Below are 12,457 nucleotides of genomic sequence, written 5' to 3' on the forward strand. Positions count from 1 at the left end.
GCAAGACCAACAAGCTCCACCCAGGTTAGGCAACAACCCCCCCTTCGCAGTGGACGTTTCCTTATTGGGCTGTAAGCCTAGCTAGCAGATGTACTTAAAGGGGATTTCTTTATTATTAAGTGTACGTTACGTTTTCTAACGCTAAGCAGGTTTGTCTAATGTGATCATCCTAAACTTTCGGCAAGTGTTACATTCTTGACCACAGGATTTAGCTAGTGAATGAAATTGGACACATTGCTACGAGGGCTAGTTAGCCCTTTATCTTAGTTAAGCGATCTGATTATTGCTAGCTAGATAGCTCGCTAGCTGGACTGTCTAGCTAGGAAAAGCTAGGAGCTACTAGCTAGCCTACTTTGTTAAACAGCAGAATGGGTAGTTAGAAGCTGTATTGTATAATTTAAACGTGTACAGTTAGCTAGAATTAGGGTTAGCCTGTTAGTAGCTAATTAGCTAGCTATGTTGTGTGGTCAAAACGTTTGTAAATAAAAGTAGTCAGGCTAGCACATTTATCCTGTACATACGGTTTAAACAAAAATACGAGGCAGACACCTATAAAAATGGACAAGCACGTGATCCTCTTGCAGGTGAGATAAGTTAAATATTGTGAACTTATATTGTGAATGTGAGCTTTAATAAGCGACACGACTTGTAAGTCTTCCACACCGTTAATCACTCCCGAGTGCAAGTATTGTTATACACTGTCATTGACAGGTGGCTTGTCAGTAGGGGGGAGAGTGGGGTAAGAGAGGTTTAAAAAATGTTTTTTACTTAAATTGACTTATAGCCTAGGAATATGAGACAGCACTAAAACTGACCTTCAACAGAAAGACGGAAATGGAGAATACAAACTAAATTTGGGATAATATGACAAATACAGTGCATGGTTGCCCACTGGCTCATCTTCCCCGTTCTCTAAATCTAGAAGTATTCCCTAACTCTAGTGTCCGCATAGTGAACATAAATGGAAATGTGTATTTTTCCATTTTCATTAATTAATTCTTTGATTTATTCATTTATTTGACTTCTTTGGGTATTCAATAGCCTGGTATACCTCACCCGCAAAGACATGTTTAATATACAGTTCTTACAATTTTTAACAGTTTTTTCTTGTAGCATGTTTTCAATCCACGTAGACAGAACAGAGCATTCTACATTGACTGACAAGGATCAGCAAGCCTCCTTGTCAATCATTGTAGACTGAACAGGTTATTTTCTTACCCATAATTTCAAATGTTTGGCTGGTCCATTGTGTCTTCAAAAGGGGTTGAAACTAGTTCTTATGCATCATAAGTGAATGCTGGATTACGTGGTGTTTTTTTAATTTCATTTTAGGTTTAACCATTATGGAATAAGTTCTTGCTCATCTCTTAGTTCCAGACTGAATTTGGTGCAAAAATAATTAAAAAAAAAACCTCCTTAACTCTGTCTTGAAATCTTGTGATTGGAAGTATTTTGAACCCAGTGAAAGATCCAAAGTCTTGTAGAACAACAGTGAATATGCTAGTTTCTATACATTTTCACTAAAAACTTTAAAAAAACTTTAAAAAAATATTTTTATTCGTAGTTTATTACAATAGTAGAAATTTAAAAGTTATTTAAAACACAGGTGATCAGTTTAATAGGTGATGGATTTTAAGATATAAAATATTATGACAAATATTTTATGTATTTCTTTTAAATTGTATTTCTTATCATTTTAATTGCAGAGAAAGCCAGATACTAATCCAGAAATATGTCCTGATGAGTGTAATTGGAAGGACAAGAATGGTGGTAAATTGTTTTTTGTTGTTGTTGTTTTTTTCACATTTGCACTCTGGGAATAGTTAGTAGTGTTATTTCAAGTTTTCCCTTATGCTACCATTGTACTTGTTGTTTTTCATTGTTTCAGTTTTAATTATAAGGTGTAGTGGGTGAGATCACACGTGTGTTGGCCTGTTCAAATTTTTACTATTCAGAATTCTTGCACAGTGAGGAAAACAATTTAAAATCTGAAAAAGGCTATGTTGTAGAATTTGTTTTCTCTTTTCCTGTTTTGTCTGATATGTGACACTTATTCAAATGCAACCTGTGAAACTAAAATATTCCCTGTGGTATGGGTTACAGTTATGGATCTCAAAAACAACAAAACAAACAAACAATAATTCCAGCAGTTAATATTAATGAAGTAACTTCCTGTGTGTCCCCAGGGTGTCGATATAAAGGTTCATTCCCAAATTCTGTAAAGGAGAAAGAGGCTTTGTGTTGGATAGGCTCCAACCCTGGCCTTACATGGCTTGTGAGACAAAAAGATGAAGGTGATGGCAGGGACTATGCAAATGAAGATGATTTTGTGCCATGCCAGAATCTCACCTCCTGCTCTTCCCTGCACTTCCAACAACTCAAGAAAACCTTACTAAGTCTCAATTCTCAGTGCCATGTACTATGTGGGCCAGGAGGCTGCCTGATAGGGTGCATTACAGGGCTCTCCACTTCAACAGAAACAGACTTTTTCCACCAGCCTCAGGCAGCAGCCTTTAGCCAGCACTATGGACAGCTCCAGAACCTTTATGAACAACGGACTCAGCTTCTTTTTCTCCATGAGTTCAGCTGCAGGTGCCGAATGGCTAACTGCTTTGTCAAAGGACTGGGCAACATGTTGGAGAAAGTCCGTCTCTTACTGGTGGACAGAAGTCAAGCATCAGAACGGACCAACTTTGCCTGGAACCTAGGTCTTGGAGCTATTTGTGAAGAACTACAGCTCCATGTTAGTCACTGGGACTTGCTGTGGGCTAACATGCACTCTAATCCTTCCTTGCGATCTGTTCTTTTCAGTCACACACAAGTACTGAGCTCCATGCAGAGAGCCCTCTGGTTGCTGGGCCTGCAGGCTTTGCTGCTGATAGAGGATTGCATCCACACAGCCGTGCTGGCTCTGGCTGTTGGCCAGTTGGAAAAGGGATCCAGAGGTGCCTTTGAGGACTTGTTGTGTGCCATGGAATTATATAACCATACTGTGGCATACTGGAGGTCTCAGCATAAAGATGTGAACTGGACCTCTCAGGTTTTATTCTACTGTGATTGTTCCTGGATTGAGCCAAGCTTGTCCAGACCAGCCCCATTTCCGGTATCACGGCTGATGAGGATTTTGGCTGACCAGCGAGCACAGATTGCAGCTGAACAATTTTACAATTGGACATGTCAACAGATTAACTTACTTTCTCTTGCAGGGCAGCCTAGCAAACAATGGGGATGCATGGAATACCTTGAGTCCCCGGTTCAATCTTTAGTGTTTACTCCAGACCAAGCGATAGCCAAGGGTTTACTTGAGGCTGTTCCTGACAAGCCCTGCAAGAAGCCAATCCATGTTTTGTGGTCTTCCATTTTGCCATTTCCCACATTTGTTCATGGTGACAGAGAATATCTAGATATTCTCTTTCAAGTCTTAGAATCCTCCACAGACCTCTTAGCACCACATGTTCCCAAAAGTCATCCAATAGGCAGGACTGACATTATAGGATATGCTATGGAGAACCAAGAAACCAGTGTAGACGAGGAAAGACATTCGAAAACACCCAGAATGGCCTCCAGTAGACAGAAGGCTATGCACTTCTTGGACCTGAGCAAGTCTGACATGTGTATGGAGCTTTTCTCTCAATACAAGGACATTTTGTGGAGGGAATTTGGCAAAACAGTTGTTGGGCATTTTTATTACCAGTCCCACAACTCTGTTTTGGGTGGTGTGAACCAGTGGAATTATCACATGATGTTCCTCTTGGTCAAATGGCTGAAGCATACTTGTAAAGAAAGTAAGACAGAATATTTATGAAAATCATACAGAACTAAGTACATATAAAATAGGACTAACAAAGTATATAACCCTTTTGGATTTATAACCTCTTGTTTTCAGAACTCATTCCAGAAGAATGTACGGAGGTCTTGAATAAATTCTGTTCCCATATTTTATCTACTGCAGCTTTCATGCACTGGGATGAAAGTAAGTTAAATAAAAAAGATTTACTGAAATGTGAATGAAATTGTATTATGCTTTGTGTGACACATCCATGTTTATGGTTGAGCTCATTTTGAGGTGATAAAGTAATTATATATTTCTTAGATTTAAACATCATTGACTAAAATTTCAGTGAAATGGGCTTTGTTTTGGAAACATCTTTGAGGTGTATCAGTTTAATTGTAATTGTTACTGCTATATTGCTTAGTAAAAAAACATACTAGAAACTGATGTGCTTTAATGACCCATGTATACACCTCAGGACAGCGTGCTTGTCAGATCCCTCTTCTGCTTGTGTCTGTGTGTTGCAGTGATGTGTGCATCACTGGGTTTGGGACTAACAGACAAGTGCTTACCCATTGTCAGCCTGACGAGCTCCAGTACAACAACTGCTACTATAGATCTTGTGCTCTGTCATTTTGCTCCTCTCTTCTATGTGCTCAAGATGCTGCAAATTCCAGACCCAAACTCAGGTACTTATCTCTAGAATATTCATGCTCTTTCTAATGGATAGTCCCTATTTTGTTTAGACCGCTAGAGAACAACAAATGATAATGCATTTCCTGCACTTAGCGACATGGTTTTGCTTTTATATTGCAGACAGCATTCAGATCAAATCAAATTTATTTATATAGCACTTATTACAACAGATGTTTTCACAAAGCAGCTTTACAGATGTCCAAGTCCAAGCCTCCAGTGAGCAAGCCAAGGGTGACAGTGGCAAAGAAAAACTCCCTAAAGCATGAGGAAGAAACCTTGAGACTCGGGGGGGGGGGCATCCTCCTCTGGCCAACAATAGACACCACAATGGTCAAACTTTTAAGAGAAAAATAAATAGATGATTAATAAATAGATGGTTTTCTAGAGGACCTAGTCTTGTCCCAATGGTGTGCACGTGTCTGAAACACATCCCGTGAGAGAACGTCCATCAAGGGCAATGAAGAATTAGTTGGCTGGAGGTGTTGTTGTGTTGGGCTACAGCAGGGGATATCAGGGGATGGTGGGACATGGCAGCTGAGACGGGTTGAGGCTCAGTAACATCATCAGGTGTAGGTGTTCCTTGGCAGAAAGAGAGATTATTAGGCATGTCCAGGAATGATGCCATGTAAATTAGGGAACTATAATGTGCAGAGATGGACTCCAGCAGATCTATCAATGGCAGCACAGCTAAAAGGATAGAGCCAGAAGGAAACCAAACATGAGGACACCCTGGAGCATCAGCACTACACCGCTCTCAGTCAACAAACTTGAGTGACAAAGGAGAGGTGAAGTGACAGCAACATAACATACCAGTTTACCATAACTCTCAATGCCCATGGACCCCTAGATCTACCTTTACCTAAGATGACAGTTATTAAAGTAGTTAAAACGCCCAATTACAGATTTTCATCCTAGCCTTAAATATCGAGATTGTGTCTTGAGTCTCGAACATTTACAGAAAGGTTATTCCATAGCTTTATAGGAGCTTTATAGGAAAAGGCCCTGCCCCCTGCGATAGATTGTCTTATTCTTGGTACTAGTAAAGAGCTTGTACCTTTTTATCTAAGCAGACGTGGTGGATTGGAGTGCATTAGGAGTTCTCTAAGGTACTGTGTAGCAAGGCCAATCAGTGCTTTGAATGTCATTAGAAGTATTTTATAATCAATGCGAAATCTTACTGGGAGCCAATGTAAAACAGCTAAGATAGGAGTGTTATGATCAAATTTTCTAGTTCTAGTGAGAACTCTGGCTGCTGCATTTTGAACTAGCTGGAGCTTGTTTAGGCACTTAATGGTACAGCCAGATAGTAAGGTATTACAGTAGTCCAGTATTGAAGTGATAAATGCATGGACTAGCTTTTCTGCATCATGTGAGGAGAGCATGTTCCTAATCTTTGAAATGTTCGTGAGATGCAGAAAGGCGGTCCTAGAAATATTATTTACATGAATATACTACCATTATACTACCATTTTTTCCTTTCTTGTTTTTTCAGGCAGTTTATCGGTAGTTATTGGTAATAGCCTTTTTGTCACAATTTATCATGTTTATTCTTCTCTTGGTAGGTGAGAAGGGAAGAAGGAGCCTTAATTTTTACCACTTTGGATTGCAATGCAGGGCCATAGCCACTGTCCAGTCTTCTATGTTGTGGGTTATGAGTAAAGCTTACCAGTTTCTGGCCTCATGGTCTGTTGCCAAGTTCCTGCTGATCACACAAGGAGACCTAAAGGTATGGATGACTTTTTAAAATATTAATAAACATACATATTTTGAAACAATAAATGAAAAATGTGCATTTTGATTTCTTTGATTATCATCATTTGAAGGTTTTCAGGCGAACTGCGCAAAGTCTGGCACAGCAGCTAGAATCTTTGGGTGAATGTGCTGGACATCCTCTCATCATGCAACATGGACACCAGCTGGCATGGGGAGTCCTACAATTACAAGTGAGATGTTCTTGGTGGTTAGTGGTTGAAGTTTTGGTTGATAAGATACAATCCAGCATAGCATAGAAGTCTTTTTTTTATTGGGAAACACAAATAAGAATTTAAAGATATTTTTGACAGAGTTCCAAGAACTCATTATTGAGTTATCCATACATACTACATCACTACAGACATTTATGCTCACCAGCCACTTCATTAGAAACACCTACCTTTTACAGTGACTGTCTACTTTAGATACACAAGATCTTATATAGGTGCATCTTGTATAGCTCTTATATAGGTGCATTACATAAAGTTGGACTGTATTTTTTTTCAGCTACCCTCCACTCCTTTTACCACTAGTCTCTCAAGTGGTAAATGGTCAGTCATTGATTACCACTAGGATGATGGACCACTCTCAAAACACCAGTGAGACTTCAGGAATGGTAGTGGCATGTAACGGTTGATTTGGGTGGGTGTTGTGTGTCAGCTTATGAGAAGAGATACTGTGTCACTACTGAAATGAAAGTGGTCCACCACCCAAAAATATCATTTCACAATTGCTGGATGTTTTCTAAATATATATAAAGACAACTTTATAAGGAACACCATACTACTACTGGTTAGGAACCCCGTTTGTTCTCAGAATGGTCCTAGTTCTTCATGGCATGGATTCTCAAAGTGTTGGGAGTATTCCTTTGAGGTTTTTGTCCATGTGGACATGATGACGTAAAATAAATCTCCAGAAATCATCAGCCACACATTCATGCTGCAAATCTATTCTGCAACATTCCAAATGTGTTCCAATAGATTCAGAACTGGTGTTTGTGAAGGACCCTGAAGCACTCTAAATTTGTTGTAGAGGTCATGGACCCGGATTGAAATGATTTGAATTGGCTTTATGATTCATTTTTTCATGTTGGATGTCATCATTATAAGAGGGTAAATTGTGGCCATAAAGGGATGGTCAGCAATAATACTCAGATGGCATTCAAATTCAGCTTGATTGGTATTAGATGCCAAGAAAACATTCCTATTTTTACTATACCACCACCCTATTGTCTGCATGTCAAAGCAGAAATCAATAAGGTTTTTGCTTAATATATTTCCAGTCTTCACCTATTCAATTGCAGTGAGCCTATGCCCAATGTAGCTTGAAGTTCCTGTTCTCCCCCCTGCCTCAATGGTTGATGTATATTCTTAGATACTTCTTTTTTGTAAAGATGGGTTATTATAATTACCATAACCTTCCTGTCAATTTGAACTGCTCTGGCCATTCTCTATCAACAAGATGTTCTGCCAACAGAACTTTGTCTTTTGCACCATTTTCTATGAATTCCAGAGACTGTTGGGCTTGAGACATCCCAGATTTGTAGTTCTTACTCAGGAGAGCCCATCAAGCACCAACAACTATGCATGGTCCAAGTCACTCATATCAAACATTAATGGCAAAATGTAAACATTAACTAAAGCTTCTGACCTGTGCTGGTATCATATTATGCATTGTACTATTACCATATGATTGCATGAATGAGCAGACGTAGTTGTGTTCCTAATAAAGTGGCTGTTGAGCATTATTATTATTATTATTATTATTATTAATAATAATAATAATAATAATAATAATATGAGACATAAATGTCATATTTGTAGACATTATGACAAATCTTAAAACTAGTCTTTCACATAGATTTAAATCAAATATAAGGAAATGGAAGCTTCTTCGTATCACCCAGGCACTACGTAGACAAGGCCATCACACACAACTTGCCGTCAGAGCAACAAGGGGACTTGTAAGGGAAGCCACAGAGAGGCCAACAATGACTATGAATTAGTTACTGAGTTCAGTGGCTCAGACTAGAGTGATGGTCAATGATATCAAGAGCTATCAAGTCATTACTGTATAAAAAAAAACATATCAGAGGACTTTTGGAGTTTGCCAGAAAGAATCAGAGTGACCTAGCTCAAATTTAAAATAAGTTGTCAATAAGTTTCTCCTCTGTGGTCAGATGAGACAAAAATATCCAAAATTCATAAACATGGTGAAGTATACCTAACACACCTCATATGGATAGTAACGTCATGTTGTGAGGATGCTTTTACTCTTTGGGGACTGGGCATCTCCTCAGAATTGAAGGAGAGGTACACTATACAGGAAAATAATGCAAGCCAACCTGCTTCAGTCTGTTAAAAACCTAATTCTTGGGGGAAACTTCACCTTTCAGCAGGACAATCATGTATGGTTGATTAACCAAAATGTTCTATGACGGCCTTCAAAGTCAAGTTCTCAGTTCAGTTGAAAATCTGTGGCACTTCTGACTAAAATTGCAGTCCACAAGCTTCATCCCACCAACCTGAACAACCTGGATTAAATCTGCCAGGAAAAATGGGTGAAAATCCCTTTCAAATATTGTGCAGAGCTGGTAGAAACCCCAAGCCCTTATTGCATCCAAATGCTAACAAGTACTAGTCTGAAAGGGTTGAATACTTATATAATCAGCATGTCTCCTGACATATAAAGAATTTTGATTTTATTTATTTTAATTTTGAATTTTGACTTTAACAGCCTGTTGATTTGCACTAAAATAATGACTGGAACAATCTTTGTGTTATTTGTAATCCAGAAGAATAATGACTTTTGGAAGTTGAATACTTTTGTAAGACACTGTATATGTGTGTGTGTCACAGGTTTTTTCTGACCTTGCCCTGAGGATCTTTTCGATAGATCTCAAGAAAATGTCATTGGAGGTTTTTGAGCAAACAATGCCATCAGCAAAACACTGGAGAGTTAAATACAAAAAAGGTCAATAGGCAGATTATTTCAATTTGAAAGTTATGTATTTTAGTTTTAAAAATTACATATGTATGCTTCTTACTATGACTTTATTTTCATCAATACTTCCTTTATGGTTTATGATTTGTGTTTTTAGAGTTGCCTAGCAGCCCAAGTGATTATGCAGTTTCTGCAACTCAAAGTGTGATTGGTCATGTGGTTGAAGGAGTGCGGCCTCTGCTAGATGAGGATCGCATTCCAGCCCTGATGGAAGCCATGACATCTTTCATGGAGGCCTGGATGGAACACATCCTCAAACAGAAAATTAAATTCAGGTTTGTGGGCATGTGTTGTGCATGGTGTTTTTTACTTAATGTTTTTGCTTTCTGTAGTGACTCTGAAGGCTGATTTAAGGGCAGTGGTGTCTCAGTGGCTAAAGTACTTGAATAGTAATTAGAAGGTTGCCAGTTCAAGCCCCACCACTGCCAAGTTTCCACTTTTGGGCCCCTGAACAAGGTCCTTAACCCTCAATTGCTCAAGTTGTATTCAGTCATAATTGTAAGTTGCTTTGGATAAAAACAGCTAAATGCTATAAATGTAATTTGACATCAGGTCAGCCTTTTAGTAATCCCAGCAGTGATTAATTAAATCTGCATCAGAATGCTTGAACAGTTTTAATGTCAGCTGTGTGTCTTTGTCAGTATTCAGGGAGCTCTACAGTTGAAGCAGGACTTTGACGTGATCCGAGACTTGATCCGTTTGGAGTACAGCCTCACGGAGGAGCTGCCCCATAGGCTCCTCTCTCTGCATGTCTTTCACCAAGTGGACAGTGCCATAGTCTGCCTACTTCAGCAACCTGTGGCCAAACCATACATGCCCTTGAGAAGATGGCCCCTCTTCAGGAGCTGCTGTGAGATAGTACATGCACTTAGAAAACAACAAAATCTTGAATTCCAAATGTTAGCTTACATTAGACTTGTTCTAGAATATTTTCTGGTATTATAATAAAAAAATACATGACTATGTACACTACAAATGTACACATAGAACCAAGAGTTTATTGCATGGCTATGTGAACTACAAATACAACCGAGTGCTTATTGCGGCATAGAGTACCTTCATTAATGCTATAGAAACATGTTCAACAGATGTTTCAAACCTTCAACCTCTGTTCTTTAAGGTCAAAACAGAGCTGAGGTGGTGGACCAGGCAGCTGGTAGCCTCAATAACTTGGAGACAATGGACATACAAGCAGCATGCCACCAGGTTGAAGGCTCTGTAACCCCAAAACTAGTTTCCACAGCTCCACCTGAGTCCTACTTAGCAGTGGCCCAGCAGGAGTGGCTGGATTTGCGTATCCACAATGGCTGTCGCTGGAAGATCCCTGGTCTTTAGTGCTTCACTATGTCTGAGCCCTGAAACACCTACACAGACTGTTGGATTTTGGAAAGTAATATAGAACTGTTGACTTCCACAGTTTTTCATTTCCACTGAAATCTAAATGCTTGTAAAACCACATTTGTGAACATTTCCTTTCTATATTGTATGACATTATGAGCAATGGAATGTTATAATATCATTTCAGATAACTGAAGTGTTGTCAGAATATTTGTATTATTCCCATGGCCCAACTATTTCTATTTGTTTCATAGTTGTCACCCACAGTTCTTTAAAGTTATGTGGAATACTGTGGAGGTTTGTAAAAAACTTTTTATAGTTTTATTTTTAAAGGTTAAATATTTTAAAGGTTAAATAAGCATTTGGTGCTGACCTCCTAGAGCATTTATTAGAAAGCACTACACAGTAAAATTTGAGTTTAACAATGTATACACTAGTGGCTTTTATAAATGAGCAAGCTGTAGATTCACATAGTCTACCAAGCAAGTGTATTTTGACATATTTCACATAGTGAAATGTACCCTTGATTAGATATCAATGTGGGCTATTTTTAGCCCATGATGTCTGGCTCCACTTTCCCACCATCTGCATTCAGTACTTTATGAAGCATAAAGACAACACACTGACTATAAAACTGTAGAAGTTACTTGGAGGACCATAGCAATGGTTCCTAGTCTGTTTGGTTTTTTTTCCCCCAATACAGCATGTAGCCGAACATTATTTTTGGTTGTTCAGGACCTTAACAATTATTTCATATTTGTATTGATTTTATTTGCCATGTATACAGTTACAAAGCAGAAAGAAAAATTAATAGATTAGATATCAAATTATTTTGAATAAATCAGTGTTTTTGCTCTTTAGGGTAAAATGATTTAGGGTTATTAATAAGGGAAGAAACCAATCAGTTCTAAATAGACACTACTGGGATTAAACATATTTATTAATCATACCTGATGTTTAATACAGTTTAATTTACATATTAGGACGGGAATTTTAAGTATGTATTTTCCTAAGAACATGGAAGAAAGTTTGCCTTTCAAATATAAAATAATATAATCCCAGGTGTGTTCAGAAGATGGCGACAAAACGCTATGCAGCATTTCACTTCATTAAAAAAAAAAAACAAAAAAAAAAACAACTTACACAGACTGCCGGGTTTGCATTTAGCAGTGTGGGATTTTTAGTGCTAAAAGGTGTGCATAATACCATAATTAACTAGCTGGCTAATCTTGCACATGCGTTTAGTTAACTAGCTACCTAGGTTAGATAACTAAAAGTTATACATTTTAAATGAAATATGTAACCTAGCTGGGTGGCTTACTAATTCAGGCTTCTGTTTGAATTAACGCCAACACTAACACTAACGCTAGTTAACAAGATAGATATGTAATGCTATCTAGCTAAACGTTGGATTTGAAAATCGTTAGCTATCTTAATATTAATTTGTATTAATATTTATATTAATATTAATGTATTTCGAAGCAATCGACATAAAAGAAACGCAATACCCTGCCACATTATTATATAGCTATCTTAAAGCTACTAGTTGGGAGCCAAGTTTTATACTTAGTTATTTTAGGTATCCAAGGTAGAGACAGGTTGCTACCAAGCTAACAGGAGAGCCTTCTTAAATTCACGAGTGATCTTAGGATCTGCACCTGTAACTTTACCTCAGTGCAGACTTTCACTACCTATCCCATCAGAGTCTCGTCTTACACCCTGGCAATTAATTAATTTAAATAGACCATTAAGGCAGCACACTGAGGTTATGATAAAGTTTTCTAATATTCCCAGAAGGCCTGTCGCACACCTGGAAAATGTATGATAATGTCCGAATGGCCAGGAGGCGTTCTCGGGAATTGTCGAGCTCTCCTCCCTGAAAGCACGTTGGCTGAG

At 38.4% G+C, this 12,457-nt stretch overlaps 1 protein-coding gene across 1 annotated transcript; it reads left to right on the forward strand.

Moving 5' to 3' along the window:
- Positions 1 to 51: 51 nt before the first annotated feature.
- ccdc142 (coiled-coil domain containing 142) lies at positions 52 to 11,281 on the forward strand. The gene is made up of 11 exons (XM_027008637.2): positions 52 to 584; positions 1,707 to 1,770; positions 2,187 to 3,785; positions 3,887 to 3,973; positions 4,300 to 4,461; positions 6,031 to 6,194; positions 6,292 to 6,411; positions 9,079 to 9,193; positions 9,321 to 9,498; positions 9,865 to 10,073; positions 10,344 to 11,281. The coding sequence occupies exons 1-11, from the start codon at positions 558 to 560 to the stop codon at positions 10,556 to 10,558; spliced, it is 2,940 nt and encodes a 979-aa protein (XP_026864438.2). The 5' UTR covers positions 52 to 557; the 3' UTR covers positions 10,559 to 11,281.
- The last annotated feature ends 1,176 nt before the right edge of the window (positions 11,282 to 12,457 follow it).

This window comes from Electrophorus electricus, chromosome 12, assembly GCF_013358815.1.
Source record: "Electrophorus electricus isolate fEleEle1 chromosome 12, fEleEle1.pri, whole genome shotgun sequence".
NCBI classification, from domain to species: domain Eukaryota; kingdom Metazoa; phylum Chordata; class Actinopteri; order Gymnotiformes; family Gymnotidae; genus Electrophorus; species Electrophorus electricus.